At 49.9% G+C, this 25124-nt stretch overlaps 2 protein-coding genes across 6 annotated transcripts in view; one reads left to right on the top strand and one right to left on the bottom strand.

Annotated features, from left to right (window-relative positions):
- TG (thyroglobulin) overlaps positions 1 to 25124 on the top strand; it is a 247796-nt gene that overhangs the window by 189287 nt on the left and 33385 nt on the right. Inside the window, exons 42-43 of the mRNA XM_036831001.1 lie at positions 21844 to 22008; positions 23012 to 23176. Of these exons, the coding sequence (XP_036686896.1) occupies positions 21844 to 22008; positions 23012 to 23176 (330 nt within the window). The remainder of the gene's footprint in view (positions 1 to 21843; positions 22009 to 23011; positions 23177 to 25124) is intronic.
- Positions 1 to 25124, bottom strand: part of SLA (Src like adaptor) — an 84791-nt gene that overhangs the window by 33692 nt on the left and 25975 nt on the right. For 4 of the 5 annotated variants that reach the window (XR_005017100.1, XR_005017101.1, XM_036831004.1 and 1 more), the window contains exon 2: positions 170 to 410. The exons of the other annotated variant lie outside the window; for it this stretch is intronic. The gene's annotated coding sequence lies outside the window, so the exon portion shown is untranslated. The remainder of the gene's footprint in view (positions 1 to 169; positions 411 to 25124) is intronic. 5 annotated transcript variants of the gene reach the window in all.

Raw genomic sequence — 25124 nt, 5'->3', positions numbered from 1 at the left:
CCACGACACGCCAGCCACCGTGTTAGGTGCTGAGCCTCACTTGAGACCAGGTCCTGCCTGTCCTCCCAGAGCACATCTGTCTCCAGAAAGTCCACCTGCTACCAGCTGTGTGTCTCTGGGGTCCTGAAGCCTCCTCCACCCCAGCCCCCCCCCATGCGCCCCCAGATACCTTCAACAGCTGGGCATGGTCTCCCCTGGGAGTAGCTGAAGAAGGGCTGCCAGGAGCACCGTCACCACCTCTCCATCAGCGGCCGCTTCTGCGGCAGAGTGAGCCTCGCGCGGGTGCTGAGGAACCCATGCTGTCAAGAAGCGCAGTTGCTAAACCAGTTGCAACTTCCTCTGCTAGAAACAAGAAAGGCTTGCAGAAGGCAGGTTCCTGTTTTCAGCAACGGCACCGAGCAGACTTCTCTCTGTAAGGACGGGGCAGATAGCAGCATTGTTCTTGTTCTTTTACAAAGCACTTGGGGATATAGGCAGCTTGATTCTAAATGTCTGGGCCATGCTTGGCTTTCAGACACTGGAACTTTGTGTCTCTAATTAAAAGGCAGAGGAGGCCAAGAGGCTGCTCTCACAGTCCCCAAAGCTCACTGGGTCCAAGGAGGCTGCAGTTCAGAGCTGCAGCTTCTCTTTTCTCAGTTTATTGATGTCACTGCCCAGTGGACCCTGGAGCAGAGCTTCTGGCCCTGGCTCCGCTGTAGATGAGTTTTTTGTTTGTTTATTTGTTTTGTTTTTTTAATTTATTTATGGCTGTGTTGGATCTTCGTTTCTGTGCAAGGGCTTTCTCTAGTTGTGGTAAGTGGGGGCCACTCTTCATCGCGGTGCACGGGCCTCTCACTATCGCGGCCTCTCTTGTTGCGGAGCACAGGCTCCAGACACGCAGGCTCAGTAGTTGTGGCTCACGGGCCTAGTCGCTCCGCGGCATGTGGGATCTTCCCAGACCAGGACTCGAACCCGTGTCCCCTGCATTGGCAGGCAGATTCTCAACCACTGTGCCACCAGGGAAGCCCTATAGATGAGTTATTAATTGGCAGAGGCTTGAAATAGTGGGCATCAAAGACCCTTTACAGAAAGGAGCAACCCACCAGCCTTCCTGGGGAGGCACACCACCTCTTGGCTGTGCTACACCAGAAGAAACTAGAAAGGTTCTGAAAAATAATCAGCTTCTCCAGGTTTCTGCTTCCAGTTGACTAAGAAAACAGGGTAACTGAATGTGTGATGCTTGACTGGATCCTGGATCGAGGGGGAAGGACTAGAAAAACATTGGGATGGAGGTGGGGGATATTCAAATATATACGGCACGTTAGGTCACTTGTGTCGATGGTAATTGTCCTGGGTGTGAGAATGACATTACAGTTATGTGAAGAAAGTGTTAGTTCTGAGGAAATACGTGCCGATGTATTTAGAGGTCAAGAGGCATGGTGTCTTTAACTTTCAAATGGTTCATTAAAAAAAAAAAGAAAACACACACACATATAAAGAGAAAGAGAATGAGAAATGTATTTGAGAAATGAGAAATGAGAAAGCAAATGTGGCAAAATGTCATACTTTGTCAATCTAGGTGAAAGGCATAGGTGCACTGTACTATTTCAACTTTTTGATGGGTCTAATGATTTTTAAATGATAGTATACAGCTCCCTGTTCATAGCATGTGAATCTCAAGCAGGAAAGCCCAGGCACATGGGGCACAAGGGCTTGTTGGTGGCAGAGATGGAAGCTGCCGGGATGCCGACTCCAGGCGGCCCGCCCGGAGTTGCCTGCGTGAGCTGGGAACGCCGGATGAGTTCCCTCTGAGAGCCCTGGCCCATCCCGTGCTTCACAGAGAAGACAGAGCATCCAGGGACTTGCCCAGAATCACACAGCTGGTCCCCAAGCAGAGCCAAGGCCAGTGTCTTGGGCTGCTGTCACGGCCCCAACCCGGCAGGGCCAACACGGCCAGCGGGGACAGTCATCTAGAAACCTCTCTCAGTGTTGTTCTCGAAGATGAATTAAAAACACCAGGGCTGCTTCTAGGTTTAGCAGGAACTCTGTACTAGAGAGGTGATTCCTTAGACAAGGAATCGTAAAAGCCCCTGCTCTGCACAGGGCACCCTGGGAAGGTGCAGAGGAGATGGTGCAAAGACTGAATGGGTGATTCGCTTGGATGGAGAAGAGCGGGTGTGCAGGGAGAGGCAGAAGTGGAGCTTTTTTCCCCCCAGGATTCACACAGAGGAGTAAAAAAGGTTCAGATTGATAGTCAAAAGTCATGAGCTTTCGGCAACTTTTCAAAAAATATTTACTGAGAATCTATTATGAGTTAGACTGAATTCATCCCCTCATTCAATCATTTATTCAATGAAGTTTTCCAGGCGCTGGAGTTCAGCCATGCATGAAAGCCCCACCCTCACTGAGCTTATTACCTCCTCCGGGGGAGCCAGGGGATAAGGACTGAACTATAGCAACTGTCAATTCCGGTGACTCTACAAGGAAATGACATGGCCAGTGTGATAGAGGGGACCGGGGTGGGGGATGGGCTCTCTGTGCCATTGGCTGAGACCCGCGGGAGGAAAAGGAGCCGGCCTTGGCACAAGCTAGGGGGTTAGAGGCTCATGCAGACTCTGGAGGGTAGGGGAAAGGCACAGTGGGGCTTAAGGAAGCTTCCAGTCTGATGGCGGAGGCCGACAGCAGGCAGACAGGGACCAGAGAGGGGTCTCCATCAAAGGCAGCAGTCCACACCCAGGAGAAGCTGCTGCAGAAGGAGAAGCCCAGAATTTGGAGCCGCGGGAGCCCGGGTGGCGGGAACCACTCTGCCCATGTGCAGGGGGTGACTGGGTAGCCTGGGGCTATTGCCCTGGCCCTGGTGTTTCACTACCTCCCTGTCAGACCCGCCGAAGCAGAACGTGTGTGAGATGTTCTTGAAGCTGTCAGCCGCGCTGCCAAGAACCCTGGGCTGCGGGCCGAGCAGGGGAACGGTACAGAGGTCAGAGCCCACCCTTAGCAGGGGATGCCCTCGCCAAGGTCCTTAAGGATAAGTCTGGGGTCAGCCCTGGCTGGGTGACCACGTCGTGTCCGGCGGCCACACTTTAGAGCACATGGAGACACCCAGGTCCATAGGTGTAAAAGCACCTGATTTCTGGAGGGCTTTGCAAGTTAATTCGCTGTTAGGACCCAGGCTAGTGGCCACAGGCAGGTTAGCAAGATGCCCCCATGAGCTGAGATTTGCTCAGTTAATTTCCTCATACTTATGTGCAGTCATCACCTTATTGAAATCAAATGTTCCACTTTGTAAACAACCAGATTTACACACTTAATATTGTCGGGAGCCGGGTGTAACCTCCCCACCTGGGGGTCCTCAGGTCTCCTAACCCAAGCAGGACCAAACCCACTTCTCCAGCGTCAGGTCTCAGAGGGGCTCCAGGCTCCAGGAGGTAAAGGTGACTCAGCGTCACACGGCAGGGGATGCAATGCTTAAGCCCCACAGTTTACAGCTTGGTCCCATGTTAGCAGCTTCCCAGTTCTACTCAAAAGTATTTTTCCTTCTTTCTACATAAATTTTGGAAAGGATAGAAGATGAAAAAGGCAACCTCAAGTACTAGTAAACCCCCTGTCAATGGGGAGAGTCAAGTGTAAGTTAGTTCACTCAGTAGGGAAGTTCAACAAGCATGTATCGAACATGAGACTTGTACTTGGTGCCATCAAACTGTCAATGGGATTCTCCTTTTCAAAGGGGTTAAACCATATGAGCTTCAAGATCCCATGCAAGCTACTGGGTTCTCTGAGAGCCAAGTTCGTGCACCTCCTATGGCTGGATAAGTACTGACTTATTCACTCATTCAATCATTTATTCAACAACCATTTGTTGAACACCTGCTATGTGCTAGGTGCTGCCCTCGGTGCTGAGTTAGAGAAATGAACAGGTAATGGCATAGAAGGTGGCTGAGAGAGTGGGGACAGCAAGAAGGCTCATCTTGGAAGAGAATTCTGAAAAGATCCCAGAGTGCCGCCATCATGAAGATCAAGAGGAGGAGCCATCAGGCAAAGCCAAGGGCACGTGCAGAGGTTTGGGGTTAGAAGTTCTTGCAGCGTTCAAGGAGCAGAAAGCAGGGAAAGGGATCTCATATTGGGGGGATGCCAGGAAAGGAACTCGGCTCTTGCTATGGTCCCTCTTTCTTCTTTCCAATGGCTCTCTATGTCTAGACTTCACCCAAAGAAACCGAGGCTCCTAAGGTTTAACTTACTTGCTCTGGGTCCCCCATCTGATGAGGTCTCGCCCCGGGAGGTGAGCTTGCTGTCACTGTTTCGCTGGCTCCCACCTGGTCCTCTCCTGTCCCAGTGCTTCTGTCACTCCGTCCCAGCCCTGTATGCCTGAATGAGACTTAGCGCCTGTCTCCATCCTCCTCAAGTACCTGCTGAAGACTTCTGCATCCCACAGGACCGACTCCATCCCTTTTCAGCGTTCATCACAGTTCGTCCTCCCCACTCCTCCCGTGAGTCCCCACTCAAGGCCTCCACACCCCGTTCCCTGCAGGGACCTCCTGCGCCCCTCTGCGCTGCAGCCGGGGCTCCTACCTCTTCACCATGTACTTTGCCGCTGCCCTGCCCTTCCCTTCCCTGGGTGAGAGGTCCTCCCTCCTGCCAGGCCCAGCCCAGAGCTCACCTTGTCCTTACGAGTTCCCAGACCTCCCCCAACCAAAAGGGATTGCTCCCTCCTGGCAACACCCCTTGGAGTTTTACCTGCCCCTGCAAAAATAGGACACACGCATATTGGAGTCAAGAGAAGAGAGCGGTTCAGGGTATTTGGGAGCTGTGTGACCTTGCCAAGGTTTCTGAATCTCTCTGTGAGCCGAAATGGTGTTACTAATCCTACTTCTTTCCTAGATTGTGAGAGTCCATAGGAGGATGTGTGTAAATTACCTAGCATAGGGCAAGGCACGAGGTGGGGCACGGAACATGCACGCCCCCCCCCTTTCCTTTCAAAGTGGAGAGTATAAGCTGGGGAGGGCAGGGACAGGTCTAACACAGGACCGTGAGCCCTGCCCCCCGCCTGTCCCCAAACAGATGACCCATCCCTCAAGTGTACAGATAAATGAAGGTGATGGATCTGCCTTCTGAACAAAAGCATGTACACTGTGGCTATTGGCTCTTCACCTCTGGGGAGGAAAATGAGCTAACCTTGGAAATCATCTGGGGGACATCAGACCCTACTGTTTCTCTAGAAGTGGGAGTTCATGTTTCTGGAACCATCTCCAAAGTAGGGTAAGTGGTCCATCTGGATGAGCTGAATCCTCCAGCTAGAGTGGGACCTGAACGTGCATCGTCAGAATCTTCGTGCTTCTCTGGGAACCCTCTTGGAGCTGACAGTGTCCTTGGGAAAAAGAGAAGCAGAAGCTCTGTGTGCACTGGGCTTCTCTGCTTTGAGGGGTTGCATAAATGCTGCCGATTCACGAGAGCTGTTCTCTTCTGTTGTTGCCCAACCCAACCCCATCTTGTCCCCCTCAGGGACCATGGGTTCCCAGAGCTGGGGAGGCTCTCTGAGCAGGGGCCCGGTTTCAGCCTTCTCAACGTCGCAACTTTGCTTTCCTTATTAACTTCCTCTAGACGCACTAAGATGCACACTCTTGTTTTCTGGATCTAACAGGTGTTTATTTATTTAAATGAATATTGTATTCCGTAAATATTAGCCTCACACCAGTCATGAGGCTAATCTCTGGGGGCACAAGGATGCCTGGGACACATGCCCTGTCATCCAGGAGGTCGGGAGCGGACCACGGTGACAGGGCAGCCGTGTGGGGCCTCCGGGGTGAAGGAAACCAAAGGAAATGGTCCAAAATGTTGCAATGGGCCCAAGGCTCAATGGACGGGTGATGTTCAGCTCAACCTTGAACACAAGCAGAGTCCACTAGGGCTACGCATTTGCTGGTGCTGGCCCGGACGTTCCGTTTGTGCCGTCTCGTTTTTTCTCATTATGGGATGACAAGTTGCATCTTGTCTGGAGTTGGAAGTGACTTCAGTATCTGCCACTCACCGGTCATCCTGCCCCCTGTGATCTCCTCTTCCCTCTCAAATGCACCTGGGACAGGCTGATGAGTTGACCCTCCTCAGATCAGTTCAGTCTCAGCCCAGATCTGCCCCAGCCTTCCAACCACCCTCCCTGCATTGTGCTTGGCATCTGTGTGGATTCCTCCCCGGTCCTCACTGCTCCAACCTGCCGTATCAGGGACCTTCCCCTTTCTCCTACTGCCTGGCAGGCTCTGCTGGCTTTGCCTCTGAATTTACTCCCATTGTTCCCCTCATTTTAGGATCTGCCAGAATCAGGGATGAGTCTCCAGTCCAGGCCAGCCAGGGCTTGATCCTTTCCTCTTAGGGACTCGGAGCCTGGCGGAAGGGCTCATGTTCCCTTTACTCCCTGCAAAAGGTGGGATCAAGCCCTGTCTGCCCAGGTCATGTCCTCTGTCCTAAGGTGATGTTCCCCAGGCTGGCTCCTGCCCCGTGACAGTGGTGGGGAGGAGGGATGGAAGATGTGGTGCCATCTGTCTGCAGGATCTTAGTTCCCCAACCAGGAATCCAACCCGTGTCCCCTGCAGTGGAAGCACGGAGCTCTAACCACTGGACCACCAGGGAATTTCCTAAAAAAAATGTTTTAAAAGGATAAGGCTACCTAAGTGATATTTATAAGTAAATATTTTAGAATTTTCTTCCTGTGCTACAGTGGATTGTCTCGTGCACCCCATCTGGGAGACCAAGACTCTAGTAGAAGCATAAAGGAGGAGACAAGGCATCATTTCTACACGAAGAGCGTTCTTAACAAGGAATTTTGAACCATTATGGGTTATCTTCCCTTGGGGCAAATATGTAGTCAGTCTTCTGGGAAGGGCACAGAGACCCTTGTGAATTCCACTTAGAACAAAGACAAGAGGCAGTCTCCCCAAGAGAAAGAAGAGGTGGTGCATAGTGGCATCAGGTGGTATCAGGCCCTGTGAAGGGAATTTCTTCAAGGGTCTCCCTAACATCTCCCTTTCCCATCTCCATGTTGGTGTGACTTCCAGAACCGTTAAGTTCCATGAAGTCAAGGAGCCTACCTGTTTTTGTCAGTGCTTGACACCTGGCACTAGCACCTTGCATGGCCAGAGTGGCCGTCAAGCATTTACTAGGAGGCAGGAAGGGCAGGGAGGGAGAATTGCAGGGTGGGACAGAGGAAGTAAAACAACAAAAAAGCTCCCCTCCCTGTAGATGACAAACTTTCTGAAGGTTTTAATCATCTTCAGATTCCCTGCAGCATCTGGCATATAAGAGGTGCTCAAAAATGCCCCTGGAATTATCCTGATAACAGACTAGCTTCTAGCAGCAGAGCAGGCTGTGTCCCTGGGCTGGTAGAAACAGCTGGACAGACATTTAGAGATCAGGTCTCTGTGATTAGCTCCCCAGCATGACCAGAGTCAGACCTCTTAACTGCTTTGCCCCTGTATTTTCATCTCATAAACAATAATAGCAATTAAACTCGCCCAAACACCTCGAAATGTGCTTTAACAGCACAAAAGGAGGTTACGATCTATCACAGGATGGTTGTGGCTTTTATTAAAGTCCCCTTGCTAACTTCTAACTCGCTCGTTCTATGATGCCTTAACACTTCTGTGAGATAGGCTTTTCACGCGTGACGAGATCCTGTGGTTGTCCTCTAAAGAGCAAGCTCAAAACTGGCCTTGATGTAATTTAGAATGGTGTCGTCCATTTATAAGCCACTGGATGGGTGTGAAATTGTCAGCCAGCCTTTACTGAGCCTCAACTGAGCCACAACTAATTACACCCAGCATCATCGGGCCGCCAAGGAGGGATAGGAAAGGACAGACAAGCTCAGCTGCTTAAAATATCCTTGGCCAAAACAGAATTTCAACCCCAAAGCCTTCTTTAGACTGGAGAAAATTTCACTATTTTTTTAAATTTTAGTTTGAGTAGCAATAATATTATAAATAATAATAACTGATCTCTGACAGTGCTCTACAGGTTATAAAGTATTTTTCAAACCTGTTATTTCATTTAATTTTTGCAAGAACTCTTTGAAACATCAATTCTGAGTTTAATGACGGCTACTGCTTATTAGAAACCTAACACATGTAAGCACATTACCTTTTATGTCACCAGCTCATCTCAACAAGCAAGTGAGGTAAATATCCTTCTTACCCCCATATTACATTTGAGGAAACTGAGACACGGGGGGTTTAAATAGCTTTCCTGGTGACACACAGCTGGTAGGTGGGGGATGCTGGACTTGAACCTGGGCTAATAATTGACATATGGCCCATGCTCTCGATGCTGTACCTTGAGACACTATTATATACCCATTTTACAGGTGGGGAAACTGAGACCCAGGGAGTAAAGCCACTTACCGAGTTGTCAGCTCAGGATTCAGTAAGATTTCTCTAATCCCAAAGCCCATGTTCTGCCCATTCTTTTTTCTACACTGTATAATAATTTATACTTGTTTTCCCTGACAAATTTGAAGGGGATGGAGTTGCAAATGATGTGACATGGACTCCGGGAGCTCAGCTGGGGCAGGGATTCTGGAGGGTACCTATTTAGTTCATAGTAATGCATCAGCACCTTAGCCAGAGTCCCCTGGGATTGTCAACACGGGAAAGTTTGGGGAGCGGGTCTGCTGGAATGATGGGCCCCGGGGCTACCCTTGTTTACAGGGCGGGTGCTAGGCTCAGACTTCACACCCAGCTAGAGCTAATACAAGATAAGGAAGTGGGCAGTGGAAAATGCCAGGCCCATCTGAACACACAAGGCCAAGTGCGGGGGGGTTGGGGTGTGAGGCTCAGGCCCGAAGTCACAGCCGCCAGGACAGGCCCGGGTGGCGGGTTTCCGTTCAGCTGGTTGTGCAGGCAGTTTGCCCTTTGCAACCTCAAAGAGCAAGTCCACGGTGGCCTCTGTGGTCCGGACGTTACGGGAACCCTGGACAGTCCACTTCCAGCGCGGCCCCCTCGCTCCAGGCCTCCTCCCCACCTCTGTGGCCAGCACAGGGGCTCGCATCCTGGAACCTGACCCCAGCACCCTGTAACTGAGCTCCCTGGGGCAGCCCCCTCCCCACACCTTGGCTCGTGGCACCCAGGAAGGCCCTCTTGGGCCAGTGCCCTTCCTCCCAGCCCAGCCTCCTGACGAGGTGCCCCCTCCTCAGCTGACCTCTCCAGGGATGTCAGACCCACGCTGGGCCACATCCCTCCTCTCTGCTCTGCTCCTGCTGACTCCACCCAGAGTCACCACCAGTCATGTCCACGCAGCCCGGGTCACCCCTCCTGCTGATACTGTCCCCTGAGCGGACACCCTGTCCCCCAGCCAGTTCCCCTCCTGCACACACAAGACCATCATCCACACCTGCCAGAATCTCAGAGCTTCCACACACACTGCGCTTCTCCAGGGCAGGCACAGGGAGCCCTTTCTATGGGTCAGGAGCTGGTCGGGGCCATTTACTCCAGGAGGGAAGGGAGAAGGAAGAAAGCAAAGGAGGGGGAGATGGAGAGAGGGAGGCAATCGGGGGTGACGGGGAGGAAACTAGTAATCAGACATGGCTTTTGCACTCCTAGATGTCTGGGCTGGGCTCTACCGTCTTCTAGCTGCTCATATTTGGTGGGGAAGTTCACGTACCACAGCTGACTGTGGAGTCAAACTTACAGGGAAAACAAGCAGCTCCGTCTCTCCCGTGGGGCAGAGCGGCCAGGCTTCGGTTCTAGGCCAGCCTCCTCTGGGCTGGGAACCCAGGCAGTGCCTCTCACCCCTCCATCTTTCCACCTTGAAATTAGATGTGCAGGTGCAGCCCTGGGCAAGGGCTGGCTAATGCCCAGAGCGGCCGTCACTACCATTCACTCATGTATCCTGATGTCACCAGCCCACACAACAAAACTAAGAGGGATGAATAAAATCCCGACTTTACAAAATGGATTTGGTGAAGTTAACTGATTTGGTGAAGTTCATTGATGCATCACTATGAACACGACGAGGCCACTAAGGGACAGAGCAGAGGCTCAAACGCAAGTCTGTCTGATTTCTAAGCCCGTGTTCTCACCACTTCTCTACACTGGTTTTGCTTTTCAAAATTTTTAAGCGCACGACAATGTAGAATTAGTCAGCAAAGGGCTGGCATGTCCTACTGGGAGGACCCACAGAGCTAAGAGGGAGAGAAGGAATGGAAGCCAGTGAAACGTTTGCTCTGCCCCAGGCCCCGTGCTGAGTTCCTCACACAGCGTACTTCCCACACCTCTTGCAATAAGGCTGTGAGGCATGTGCTGTATCGTTGAGGGGACTGAGGCCTAAAGGGGTGACTGATTTGTTCAAAGCCAAAGAATAAGAACGTGGGAAAGCCGAGGCTGACATCCTCCGAGGCCAAGGCTTGCCCTCTCTTCCACACAGTCCCAGCTGCCCTAGGCATTATTCCGGGTCAGCTGGTCCCTGAAACAAAGCCACAGGAATACATGACTGGAAAGAAACATCTAGGCACTTTTGCAAGTTATAATTTTGATATTAGCTTTAAAAAGCGACACCTGCCCACCGTGTATGTATGAATTGCTTGTTGAGAACAGGGAGAAAGACTCAGGAGCCTGCCTTTTCGATTCCCTTTGAAATAAGGGGGCAGCCATCGCCTTGGCCATCACTCAGGGTGTCACTTTTAAAGGGTGATACCTTTGCCTGGGAAAGCAGTACTTTTCAAGTGCCAAGAGTTTAAATGGTTTCTGACAGCCAGAAGGTGACTGAGGCCGTTGGATGTAATGTTTGTGACAGATGGAAAAAGGCATTTTGTCAAGTGTCCAAGAGCCTGGAGGAGAAACATGACAGGAGAGCAAGCTCTGTTCTAAAGGGGCAAAGCCAAGGCCGAGCAAGTGCCCGGGAGGCTCCCCGACCCGGGAGGGCTCCCCCCAGCGGATGCCTGGGCAAGGCCTCCACACAGCGCGTCCAGGTAAAGGGGACAATCTCTGGCCAGGTCACGTGGAGAGTACCATTTGCCAAAGATGTCAGGAGAAGGGAGGCTGAGAGCAGAGAGTTGCCTTTTCCCTATTCCCTTTGGCATAGGGAGGCCGGACGGTGCAGCTGCTTTGGAGACAAACAGACTGAATCCAACTCGGAAGCAGTGGGTGATTTGGGGCAAGTCATTTATCCCGTCTGAGGCTTTGTCCCTCTTTCATAAAAGGGACACAGTCTTCTCTCCCCAGTTTCGAGGTTTAGAAGATGAGGTAAAGGGCGTGGAACGCAGCAGGCGCCCATTACCTGCTGGCATCTCCTCCTCTTTCTTCCATGTGTAGACACGGTTGGTTGGTGGGTTAAGTTTGCAGATAATAATGCCTTTTTGTAAGGCATTTTGGCAGCACGTTATAAAAAATGTTTTAAAAATATGTATAGTTAGAATGCTAGGCAGGACTCCTGAACCTTGGGTTAAGCAGTGGTTTCTTATATATGACCGCAAAAGCAAAAACAGCAAAGAAAAAAATAAATGCATTGGATCTCACCAAAGCTAAAAACTTTTGTGTTGCAAAAAATACCATCAAGAAAGTGAAAAGACAACCCACAGAATGGGAGAAAATGCTTACAAATCATATATCTGTTAAGGGACTTGTACCCAGAATATACAATGAACACTAATAACTCAGTAACAAAAAGACAAATTATCCCAATTTAAAAACGGGCAAAGGATCTGAATAGATGTTTCCCCAAAGAAGATATACAAATGGCCCATAAGCACATGAAAAGATACTCAACATCATAGACATTAGGGAAATGCAAATTAAAACCATGATGAGACACCACTTCATACCCACTAAAATTTCTATAATAATAATAAAAAAGACAAAGCGTTGTTGAGGATGTGGAGAGATCGGAACATTCGTACATTGCTTGTGGGAATATAAAGTGGCGCAGCTGCTTTAGAAAACATGTCGGCACCTACTCAAAGGGTTAAATATAGAGTTACCATATGACCCAGCATACACACATACATACTCCTAGGAATACAACCAAGAGAAACGAAGACATATATCCACACACGCAAAATTAAACACGAATGTTCACAGCAGCATTGCTTATAATTACCAAAAAGTAGAAACAACCCAAGTGTCCATCAGCTGATAAATAGGTACACAAAATAATCGTATATCTAGGCAGTGGAGAATTATTCAGCAACCAAAAGGAATGAAGTACTGATGCTTCCATGCTCTAACATGGATGAAGTGAAAGCAGCTAGACACAAAAGGCCACGGTATTGTGTGATTCCATTTATATGACATGTTCAGAATGAGAAAGTACGTTAGTGGTTTCCAGGGGCTGGGAGTGAGGGTGGGGAATGGGGACTGACTCCTAGTGGGTACAGGATTTCTTTGTGGGATGATGAAAATATTCTAAAATTAGATTATGGTGATGGTTGCACGACTGTGTGAATATAACTAAAAACCATTGAATTGTATGCTTTAAATGAGTGAACTGTCTGCTATGTGAGTTATAGCTCATTAAAACCATTTTTAAAAAGTTAGCTATAGGGGCCAAGAAACATGGCTTAAAATACTATCTAAATATTTACCATACATATACAATAAAAAAATATTTCCCTTTAATAAAGGTTTTCACATGATATCTATTGGGAAATGATTAAAATATTATGTAAACTGCTCATTCAATACATTTTTGTTATCTCGCAGAAAAAAAAAATATGTATACCTTTTGACCTAGTAATTCTTTTGTATATGAAAATCATGATGGCTATGTGAATAGATTTAGCTACAAGGATGTGCATTTCAGCGTTGTCTAAAACATCATAAAACTAGAAACAATAAAGCTATCATTTACTGAATACTCACATGTGTAATGCACCCTATTGTTATATGAAAATCATCTTATTTTTCACTACAACAGTCCTCTAGGGAAACTATCAGCATCATTACACTCCTTCTTACAGATGAAGGAAGAGTCCAAATCAAAAAGTACAAATCAGAGCAGGGCTTTGCATCCAAGTGTGACCTGCAGCTGCTCCTAACCTCTCCATGACTCTCTCCCTAACAGCCTAAATACCTGATGCACGATGGCATTAGAAAATCTCATAAATGGCTAGGTATCAGCACAGAGTGATATTCACAATGCACTGTGAGATAAAAAAAAGACAAGTTCAACATCAATATGATTTAACTTGTTTCCTACTTATAACACACACACACACACACATACACACACACGGAAGATACATGCTAGGAGGATAACAGTATTTAACCGTCATGCTCCCTGATTGAGAGGACAGTAAGTAATTTTAATTTTCTTTGTTTTGTTCACCTGTATTTTCTACCATAGACTTTTGTGCTGCTATTTTTGCTTTAAAAATTGCACAAGTTGCCGTTCTGCCTTTAACTAAACTGAGGTGACACCGATGGCTGTAGGACAATGCACGTTAGCTTTTTTCCAGGGTGTGAAGAAGATTGCCATTTCGGTAGACCTGTGATGTGATGACGGCAAGGCTTGTTCTTGGGACCACTCCTCTCGGTCAGGACGGCCTCTCCCGCCCTCAGGGGTCTTCCCACCTCTTATTTCCCCTGCCAAGTGTTCTTCCATGGCCTTGGCCTTGCCGCTCATCCACTGATCAGTGACTATAGCTGCTTTCCTCTTGACAAGAGTCAAGTTATGTTTTAGTATGGAATTGGTCTTTTAAGTGTAATTAAAATTCTTTCTAATTAAAAGTAATATAAATTCATTGGAGAAAAGTGAGAATATTCTGAAGAGTGTAAAAAGCCCATAAAACTCACCCATCATTCCCTTTCCTGGAATTAATAGGGGACTCTGGGAGTTGACAAAGTTGGACTATCCAGAGAGCCTGGTGGAGTGATAGGCAATGGGGAGATGGCATGAATTTCACAGGACCCCTGCCCTCCCTCGAGGCAGCATGGCATCATGGGAAAGCCACAGCATCTTGGGGTTCAGCAAATCTGGCTTCTTAACCTCCTTCACCTGGTACCAGCAGCTTACTAAACTTCTCTGACACCCTTTCCTGAATATACCCCAATTTCTTTTTGGAATGAAGTGGGGAATGTACAAAAGAGGTGATTAAACAAGTAATGTATTTTCTTTTTAAATAATACTGGTTCTTCCTACTTCATCAGGTGGGTGAGGGTATTGAAATGAGATTGAGTGAGGGCTCTGTATAAAGCAGAGTGTGGGACAGTTGTAAATGCACATCAAAGTGACCGAGGGTGGGTTCTGGTCTGTGTGGCTTTTCCAGGCTGCAGACATAACGAGGGCATGACAACGGACCTTTGCAAGCCATCCTGTGCAACTCTTCCCCATTCGGCACTCCTGACACAGGAGAAGCCAGACCCTCCCGCCTTTCCTCTCTCTGTCCTGGCCACCCTCGCAAAGATTTTGTTTACAGGTCATCACCCATAAGCCACCCCGAGTGGCGTGGAAAATAAGAGTGTGATGGGCTGAGTTCTCGTTGTTTCCAGCCATAGGTAGGACAGTGTAGGGGAGAGACCGTGCAAGCCTTATGACCCTGGCTCTACTGCTTTTAGTCCCAAGACCTTGAGCAAAGTACTTGCCCACTCTGAGCCTCCATCTATAAAGTGGGGACGATAATCCTTATAGGGCTGTTGCTGGGATCACATGAGAAAATGTGCATGAATGACTGGCTCTTAAAAGCTACGTTGTAAACATTTAATTCCCTTCCACTTCCCTTTAAAAGTTATATAAAGATGGAGCAGGAATTCCCTGGTGGTCCAGTGGTTAAGACTCCATGCTTCCAGTGCAGGGGACGCAGGCCCTGGTTGGGGAACTAAGATCCCACATGCTGCGTGGTGTGGCCAGAAGCTTTTTAGAAAATGTTTTAACAAAAGTTATATAAAGATGGAGAGACGCAGGTGGAGAGAGGCTGCAGAGGGCTTAGCAGGCGTCCCACGGCCGGGAGGCAGCAGACCTGGCCGTGAAGCCATACCTCTTGCTCAGTTCCCTGCGCCTCAGAGGGACCAGGCTGTTTGTCTTTCCGGCAGGTTCTGACTCCTGCCATCAGCTGCAATTTATGAAGTGCTACCCCACTTTGCCACACTGGAAGTTGCTTTCAAAGTTTTAAAGAGAATGACAAGGTAGAATTTGTCACCGAAGAAGGGCTGGCGAGCTGTTGTCCTATTGGGAGGACCCACGGAACTAAGAGGGAGAGAAGGAATGGAAGCCAGTGGTGAGCGCTTGCTCTGCACCAGGCCCCGCGCTGAGTTCCTCACACAGTGTACTTCCCACACCTCTTGCAACAAGGCTGTGAGGCTGGCGCTTTATAGTGGAGAGCCCTGAGGCTTACAGAGGTGATGTATTTTGTACACACACACTTCTCCGTAAGAGAGGAAGCACTCACGGAGCCTCTTTCCAGCCTTGCCTTTCATGTGCTCCCCTAGGTTACGATTCATCCCTGTACTTGGTGTTAAGATGCTTGGAGGCAAGGGCAACACCTCGGCTGATGTTCAAAGGATATTAACAAGGGCTAAGATACAGCTTTTTTTCCTCATCCAAATTCCCTGGGCTTTCACCAACTAAAAACAAGAACTGCTGATTCCTAAGAAGAAGAGGAAGGGGGAAGCGTGCTCTTATGCCCTCAGACTAGGGTTTCAAGATGAAAGTTGTGTTAATTACCATCCCTTTGACTGAACTTTTGCCAAACTCAAAGTGTTACAAATTAGACTAAAACTCATGCTTTTAGGGATCAAGAAAAGAAGACGATTTCGGTGTAGAAAAGATTAAAGAGAATACTAATATTAACTTGGATGTACAGAAGGTTTTTTAAAGAGTCTATCTCTTGCTTTAGTTTGCGGAATTCTCTCTGAGTTGTCTGCCTCAATGGTGTCCCCCAGTCCAGCTAGTCTACAACATTCTGGTCTCAACCTTCCAGGCTTGGGCCCGTTCCTAGGAGAGGGTCCTATGCAGGGCAGTGGCAGTGAAGCACTGGATCACGCCTCACCCCTTTCTCCTCTGGCCACACGAGCCTCTGCTGGGCTTCCTGCTTCAGACAGCACCTCTCCCATTCATCCCACTCAGTGGTCAATCCACCATCCAGCCATTCATTTGAGTTCCTGCTCACCAATGTTTAGCGAAGGCCTGCTGTACGCCAAGCTTTGTGCTAGGCTCCGGGGGTAAAGGAATAACCATCCCAACCTCTGCCATCAGAAGTTCATCTTCAGAAAGCTTCGAGGCTCATTTGCTGAGAGGCTTTTGAGTGCTATGCACTATTTTCAGCACTGAGATGCAAAGGCAAATGACTCAAGGACATTCCTAAAATACCTTCTCTAATACCCTGTTCAGAAGCCTTTACTGACTCCTCACTGCCTGTGAGATACCTGTCCTGTATCTTGGGGTTTACTACCTTCTAATTGCACCTCTTGCTTAGGCTGTATTTAAAGCCCTCTCACTTTTGTTCCTCACTACCTCTCTATGCCCATGCCTCTCTTCACCCAGGAGAATTAATTGGTCCATCCATCCACCCATCCATCCATCCATCCATCCATCTACCCATCCACTTACACAGCCACTGGCTCACTCGTTCAATACATATTTTTCTGAGTTCTAAGTCCTGTTCTGGGGATGCTGGGATACCTGAAACCAGCTGCTACCCCCTACAGCTCCCTTGGGTAATCAGACCCCTGAATTCACCTGCCATCCCTGCCTTTTCCCCCCAAGAGTGGCCACCTGCCGTCTTTCCTTTTCTCTAATCGTTTCCTCCCATCAAAGCCCACTCAAGTCCTACTTCCGTGCAGCTTCCTCTGGACCACCCTCATGCTCAGAAATCTCTCCCCGCTCTGAACTTTGAAAGCATGAGAACTCCTGGCTCTCTCTTGACCCTGATGATAGACAGATTCATCTTGAGGCCACTAATATGTGTGTCCTAGGGATATAGTCCATATTTTCAAAAAGTAGGAAGTGAATGTAAGCAGAACTCCGAGACAGAGATTGCAAGGGACTTGCTCCCTGTCACTAGGTTTGTAACAACAGGTTTAATTAAGTGACTTTGATAATGATAATATCAAATGATAGTACGTCAAGTTGTAGGAGTGAAATACCTGGGTAACAGTATTCGTCACGATAATTATAACTAACTTCATGGAGTGATAATTCCATGTTAGGTAGTTTGCATCCATCATCTCGATCACTCTGCGTACCAGCCCCGTGAATGTTCACCAAAATATCCCCATTTCTCAGATCAGGAGCTGGAAGCTCAGAATGACAAAGGGAGTTGGCAAGATGGCAGTGGGCGGAGCTGGGGTCGAAACCCTGGTCTGCCCGGGCCCGGAGCCATGACCTTCCGCTTTGCTTTGGCCTCACATTCACACAGGGACAGAAAGGGACCGGTGACCAGAGTCATAAGACTGACGGCTCACAAGGTTAGAACATGTTGCTAAGGAGCCAGCTGCCTGGATTCAACTGCCGGTGCCCTCGCTCCCCAGCTGTGAGACTCGGGGCAAGGACCCTGATCTCTGCCCTGAGTTTCACCCCCGTAAGGCAGAGATAACCCTGTCCCCATTCGTAGGGTTGTTCTTGGGTGTAAACCAGCCTCTATGTGCACAGCCTCCTAGAGTGTGTGGCACATGCTGAGTGTTATTTAAATGAGAATTATTGCCATCATTGTTACATCTGCGTGCAGGGCACCTGCGCAAGGGCTCGGCGTGAATTAACTCCTTGATTCCACACTGTGCCCCCGGCGGGCGCCCAGCTTCCCACCCACCCCCTCCTTCCCCCCCCCCCCCTCCTTCCCTTCACCGTCCCCTCACGGGTGAGGGACCCATTGCGGGGGGGACGGGTGGCAGAGGGTGACGGACTCGAGGAAGGAGATGAGAAGGAGCTGGCACCTCCTGGAGGGCTCACCTGCCACCCAGAGCCACCTCCTTGGACTCACCTGTCCCCCTAAGAGAGGGCCACCAGGCCCTTCTGGGACGGCGTGTTTGTCACAGAAACTACCCCCTCCTTGGTGCTTTCCGGGGAAGACCTGTGAGTGGTTCACTGAGGTGTCCATTTCAAGAAAGTCTGGTGTGTCTGTGTGTGTCTCTGTGTGAGAGTGTGTGTTTTTGAGTGTGAGTGTGTCTTTGTGTGTGTGTGTGTCTGTGCGTGACTGTATGTGTGCATGACCGTACTGTGAGTGTGCCGTTCTGTCTGTGACCACGTGCTCTGTGCCCATGCTTGGCCAGGGGCAGGCCCTGACTCTCGGGTGACCACAGTGGCTGGCTGAGGTCAAGACACCTTCCCATGTTCAGAGGCTCCAGAAAGAAACAACAGTGGTCAGCAATGGTGGTTTTGCCCTGCACTATTTTTAAAGTTAAAAAAAACAACAAGCGGAAATTCATTGCCACTCGATAGCTAGGTCAGATTTAGGTAAAGCGCGGGCCCAGGGCTGGGGAGGGACGGCTGGCGTGACAGGCGGCTGGAGAGACCCTGCTGCCGGTCCCCAGCCCCCTGAGCCCCGGGCGCTCACAGCAGTAGGGACCTCACCGCCCACCGCGGGGAACACGCAGCCAGCCCCTCTGGGCATCCGCACCACGGCCTGTGCAGTAGGTGCGTCGTCCCCATTCACAGATGAGGAAACCGAGGCCCCAGGTGTCACTCACTGGCCAAGGTCACTACATCAGCGAGCGTCAGGGCTGGGGTGTGAACCTGGTCCCTCTGCCCCCAAAGGCCCCGCTCTTTGCGCGACTCTGCGCACCACACCCTCCTGCCACCCCCAGTTCTCTGTCTTCAACCAAGTGCTTCAAAGTGAGGGCTGAGCCGGCCGTTGGCTTGTTTAACCACTGATTTTCCATGAAGAATGTGGTTTCCTTCAGAAAGATCGATTAAAACACAGTACTTGAAGAGAGGAAAGTTCTCTGAGTTCTCTCTTGCCATGTCAGTGTAACCCACGCCTTTAACCACTTCCTCACCGTGTCAGGGACTCTGGCTTTTTATATCTGCAGACAACGTAGAACACATTAGAGGGCCCATCCTGAGGTCCACGTCTCCTCACAGCCTATCTGTGGGCAGACGAGGGTCAGAGGTCCTCCTCAGCCTTCTGCACTTTGTCAGCTCGAAGCGCGGTTTAGAACATGGGGCTTTAACCTGGAATATCGTGAGCGTGTATTAGTGTGTGTGTGTGTGTGTCTGTGTGTGTGTCTTTTCCCTTCAGACTGAGCACATCCAATGGTTCTCAGAAAAGCTGACATTCTCAGTGTTGGAAAGATAAACCCATGGGCACAGGGACTCCACGTAAGGGTTCAACCTTCATGACCTTTACTTGCTGACACCATTGCTGAGCTCCAGGTTGGCTGGCATTGGCTGGCATTTTACTTTTATTACTGCTTAGGACTCGCCCTGGTTTATAGACGCTGAAGCTCAGAGCAAGAGCCCTTGGCTGGAGGTCCACAGAGCCTCTCTGTGCCTGAAACCCCCTCCTCTATAAACTAGGGTGATAATTCCCCCTGCCTCGTGGGATGGTTGTGAGGCTTGAGTAAATTAATATCTGTCAGATACTGAGGATGCACAGAGACACTCCATCGAGGTTGGCTCTTGCTATTCTTGGGCACCTCAACCACCCCAGAGGGGCCACGTGGATCGATACTTCTGGGTCAAGGTGCCCAGGAGGAAAGGTGTTGAGGAACATGTGAAGTCAGCCTGTAGACTTGGGGCCGGGTCTGGAGCACAGAGCTTCTACATTCGCTGCATTGAGCTTCTGGGATTTGGAGCCTCCACCCTCCTTGTGGACAGGCCCAGTCCCAGGCCCCAGGCAGAGGGCTGCCTGCCCTCTGGGCATCTGCTTGGCCCAGTGCTGCCCTCAGCTCTCTGTCTACCCTCAGGGCAGCCTGTTCTCATTGTGGCGCCCGTGCTTTGCCCGTGCCCCTCAGTCCTGACCTGAAGCACAAAGACCCCTGGGACCTCCGGGGGGCAGCGCTGGAATGTACTCCCTGTTCCAGGAAGCTTGTCCAGCAGGCTTTCAGGAGGATCAGTGCCCTCCCCTCTAGACCTCTGTCTGTTGTCTCTTTTACACAGTGGGTACGAGCACCAACGACCCAGGGGAGCGTGGGCACTGCACTTCACAGTTTCCAGAGTGCTTCCTCTGCATTACCTCAACGCCCCTCTCAAAGACCCAGAGAGAGCCGTACCTGCTGGTAAACCCATTTCACGTATGAGGAAACCGAGCTCTGTGTTGCTGGTATTTTTAGCTCAGGGTAGGGCCTAAAATGGAAACAAACACCATGGAGTCAGCCAGATCAGTGTTCTCTTTACACTGGAGCAAGGGGGGCAGTTCAGCTCCTGGACACACCATCTTGTGCTGGATGTGAAGACACACATGGCATCACGTGGGGTTGAGAGCACAGCCCAGGGGTGGGCTGCTGAGACTGGGGTCCTGGCTCTGCCGCTCACCAGCTGTACGACGTTGGACAAGATACTGAACCTCTCTGTGCTTTGCTTTCCTCCTCTCTAAGATAAGGGCATAAGTAATATTTACCTCCCAGGGTTGTGGAGAGGATTTATTGAGTTAATACATGTGAAGTACTTATAGACTGTGGTTGCCAAGCTCCTAGCTCCTGGTATATATTAGGTACTTGATAAGTGAGGATTCTCCCTTTCCTCTTGGAGCCTTAGTTTGCTTGTCGACAGGGCGGGGATGACGGTTGTACCTACCTTGTATTCTTCTTGTGACGATTACACGAGATGAAGCAGAAAAAGTTCTTGGGAGGGGGACCACCTGGCAGGTGGCAGTAAGTGCCCCATGACCAATACTCTCCAGCCCAGCTGCCCCTCATTACAGAGGTTGGTCATAGATCTAGAGCTTTCCACTTTCTGCCCAAGGTCCTGGAACACAGCAGACTCTGGAGCCCAGCTGTCTGAAGTCACAGGCTGGTTCCACCTCTGATAAGATTTTGGGCCTTGGCCAAGCTACTTCATTTCCCTATTTCTTTCTTTCCGTATTTATAAAATGGAGACAGTAACAGCCACTAACGTACACATCTCTTATGAGGATCCAATGAGATAAAAAGGCGGAAGCTCTCAAGATAGTCTAAGTCCCCAGTCAATGGCTGTTCTGTTACTATTATTAGCGGCAGCATCACGAGTAATGGTAGCGGTGCCAGCAAGTCCCAGACCGTCCCTGATTCCATGGTGGGCAGTAGCCCGCGTCTGAGCTGGAGGGAAGGGGTGACCCACAGAGGATGGGCCCCAGGGTCCTACCCTGGTCAAGACCCCACTCGGCTCACCTCTTCCACCCCTGGCAGAAGACCCAGTTCCACCAACAGTCCAGGCCCGGAGAGCCATCCCCCAGAACCCAGTAACCACCACCTGCATTCTTAGAGAGGAAATGCTCCCAGAGACCTGCAATTTGTACGGAGACTTACAATGACTTTGCTGATACAATTTACTTTCACAATGACTGTGTTTCCATCACCTTTAAGTGGGCATCTATTTTAAAGTCCAACTCTAGCTAACTGAGCCAGGAAGCGTTGCTATTTAAGGAGCCCCAGGAGGTGCTGGGGGGATGTATCCGCTTTTGCAGAGTCCTCTTCTCAGAGGACAGTTCTGACCTTTGTCCCTGTTCAACCACCATCAACTCTTTGCCTCAATATACAACTTTAGTTCATAGCCAAGACTGAAGATCACTCGGTCCACTGCTCTCACTTCACAGGTCAGAAACCGAGGCCTAGGGAGACTCACTCAAGAGCTCACAACATGTTGATATAATATTGATCAGCTCTGACTTCCTAGATGCCTGTGGGTCTCCCGGGAAGGGTCCTGGGGCTCCCATGCCTAGAAGAAGGATGCAGAGCCCTGATGAGGCCCTGAGGTCTCTGGGCTGAGCGGAGGATGGGAGGTGATCTAGACTTTGGGCCCTGAGTCTGCTGTGTCTTCCAGGGCGGCTCCGCGCTCTCCCCCGCCGCTGTCATCAGGCCGGATAGGGCTCGGCAGCAGGCAGCTGCTTTGGCGAAGGAGGTTGGCTGCCCTACCTCGTCCATCCAGGAAACGGTGTCCTGCCTCCGCCGGGAGCCTGCCAGCGTCCTCAACGACGCCCAGACCAAGGTGGGCACTTGTGTGCAAGTTGGGCGGGACATCCTCTGATCTTTCCCAAATGGAAACCAGGCCAGAAAGGAGACAGGACCCACCAAGGCCACGCAGTAGGTTGTGACCAGCTGGAACTGAGTGCATATTTCCAGACCCCTGTGCCGTGCGTAGGCCACAGGATGTAATGGCCAAGCACAGGTCCTGAGGGTCGACAGATCTCTGGGCTCATCAGAATTTATCTGTACGATGGGGATAATGATGGGAACCTTATAGAGGAGGAAAGAAAATGAAGTGACGTAGGTAAAGGGTCTTGCTGGCACTTGGTGGCACCCGTCAAGCCAAAGCGACATGTACTGAGCACTGCTGGCCACGGCTGCAGGTGAGTGAGGCCAACATGCCCCCTTAGGTCGGACAGCGGTGTGCTTCCTTCTCCAGCCTATAAACATCTGCTCGCAGCCCCCAGTCTCTCTGGCTGGCCCTGATATTAACAAAGGGGACTCTAGCAGGAATAGCTTGTCATCTGAGCCGACACTTGAATCCCTCCGGCAATGAGCCTGACTTGCAGACTCCCCGCAGGCTCATTCCTCAGCTCCTCCAAACGTGGGCTAATCGGATGGTGGCTAAAGCTGGTGAATTTCCCTGTCATATCCTGCCTTTGGCCACCACCTCCTCCTCGATCAATATCTCTTGCTTCACTCACTCAACCACAGGCTCAGGCTGACCCGTTCCTCCCTGTGGATCTGTTGTCACTTCGGTGGGAGGCTCTGGGATGCTCCCCTAGGGACCAACCAGTGCTCAGAGCAAGACTCACCTTCCCGGCACTGTCGCCTGGTGTCCTGCCTGGCTATTGTCTGGCCACGTTACTCTTATTTCCCAGCAGAGCTTTGGGTGAATAACCAGCACTGGTGTTCGTTATGGTTAAGACCCAATTAAGTGAAGCAATGCAACGCATTATTCCAGTACCATTTTTTTAAAGGACAAAGTCCATATAAATCATGACACCCCTTTGCACCTGATGCAGCTCCTGGCCGTGAGTGGCCCTTTCCACTACTGGGGTCCTGTGGTCAATGGCCAGTACCTCCAAGAAGCTCCAGCAGAGCACTGCAGAGAGCTCCGCGGTGAAGGTGGATCTGCTCATCGGAGTTCTCAGGATGACGGGCTTATCAGCAGAGCCAAGGCCGTGAAGGTAGTGGGAGGAGGCCCCAGGGGCCCCTGCGGGGTGCAGCCCGGTGACTCTGGACCTAGTCTGACCTTGGTCGAGGAGTCATCGACTTACTTGCTTATTTTCAAAACAATCGCTGAAAAACGACATGTGTAAAGGCTCTATAAGAAGTTTGGGAGGTGGTAGTGGTGGGTGGGATTCAGAAATAGGACACCTGCCGAGTTGTGAGCAACCCAGACACATCCACAAATTACAGCTGTGAATGAATCACCGTGGGAAACCGCCAGCAGGGCTGACCCAGGAGCTCTGTAGCTTCAGGGTTCCTGGCCGTGGGTACCGCTGCTGCATGAAAGATGCTTGTCCCACGGAGGCTGGGAGAAGGAGAGGCGTGGGATGAGAGAGTCCTGGCAGGGAAACCCAAACACTAGCCTTCCAAGCTTCCGAGCTTCCCAGCCGTCCCAGGAAATTGTGGACCAGGCACAGGGCAAGAGCAGCTTTGTGTGGCTTGCTGGAGACACAGCAAAGTGCGAGGGACTTGTGAGGTCATTTATCTGCCCGAGCAGACACTTCCTGCTCAGACCAGAGAGGCCATCACTCCTCACCAGGATGCAGCCACCCGGGAGGAGGTCGAGCACACTCTCCCCTGGCCCGCCCACCCCTCCTTGTCAGCTGCTCCTGATGGGCCCTCTAGGTCATCAGCCTGGGATGGTGGTCCCAGCACATGACACAAGGTGAGGACACACACACTCAGCGTAGGGCTCTATTGAATACAAGGCAGTATCGTTGGAATTAATAACAACAGAAAAAGAATCATTAATGCAACCAAATGGGGTCTTGCATCCTTTGGATTATGCTATCCCCTTGGGTAAGCTACGTCACTTAAGGGAATCTATCTTACAGCAATAAAAGCACCACTTTGACATGAGATATATACAAGGGTATTAATCACAGCATTAATTACTGTGGCAAAAACATTGAAAGCAACTCAAATGTCTATGAACAGCGAAATGGTTGACTAGTTGAAGATACACACTATTGAATATGATGAACTATTGAATATGATGCAGATGGTGAAAAGAATGAACCAGATACATCTCTCCTGGCTTGAGGATGCCTGTGATATGTTGTTAAATGGAAAACAAAAAAATCAGAATGCAGAGGAGTGTGAAATTAAGGTAGCATTCATATATTTAAAAAACAGCCAACCTGTGTATATCTATAAATATGTAAATGTGTATAATTGTATTTATTTCTATGTGAAAGGATAGTGCTGTAGAAAGATACACAGCAAGCAATTAACATGGGCTATCCCAGGAGGTGTGGCAATGTGAAAAAGAATACTATGAATTTAATATTACTAACATTACTAATATACATATGAATACATCACATAGGCATATATGTGTGCATATATATGTATATGTATAAATAGAGCGCATTGTGTTGCGTTGTGTGTGTGTGTATTGGGGGGTGGCATAGAGCAGAGCTTAGGTCACTAACAGCTTCCATCCTGTTGACTCACAGCCATGGAGAAGGAACTTTTGCCCCTGATCCATCTCTACATTTTTCTGCCGAGCACCCATATATGACTCAGCCCTTTACTTCAAGGGGCTGCAACTTGATTATTGAACCAGACTGACGCTCAGGAAACACTGAAACAATGCCACTCTCCGCCACTAGCCCTGGGCTTTTCTTCTCTAAAGTAGTGGGTCTTCAAATTCCCACTACTTCGATCAAGCCCGTCATCAGTTAAAAAATAGTAAGCACAGTCATTTGAGTGTAAATTATATACATGAGTACTCTTATACTAAGTGTTATAAAAGATTCACAAAAGCCAAGAATTATAAAGCAAGAGAAAGAAACGAATGTCCTTACATTTGTGCTGCACTCTCTGCGTGCTGCCCGAGAGAGACGATGCCCTACAGCATGGGCAGCATGGAAAGACATGGCCATCGGCCCTGGATCCTCTTCC

This window comes from Balaenoptera musculus, chromosome 17, assembly GCF_009873245.2.
Source record: "Balaenoptera musculus isolate JJ_BM4_2016_0621 chromosome 17, mBalMus1.pri.v3, whole genome shotgun sequence".
NCBI classification, from domain to species: domain Eukaryota; kingdom Metazoa; phylum Chordata; class Mammalia; order Artiodactyla; family Balaenopteridae; genus Balaenoptera; species Balaenoptera musculus.
The sequence above is the reverse complement of the archived record's forward strand: the minus strand, read 5'-3'. Positions and strand labels throughout refer to the sequence as shown.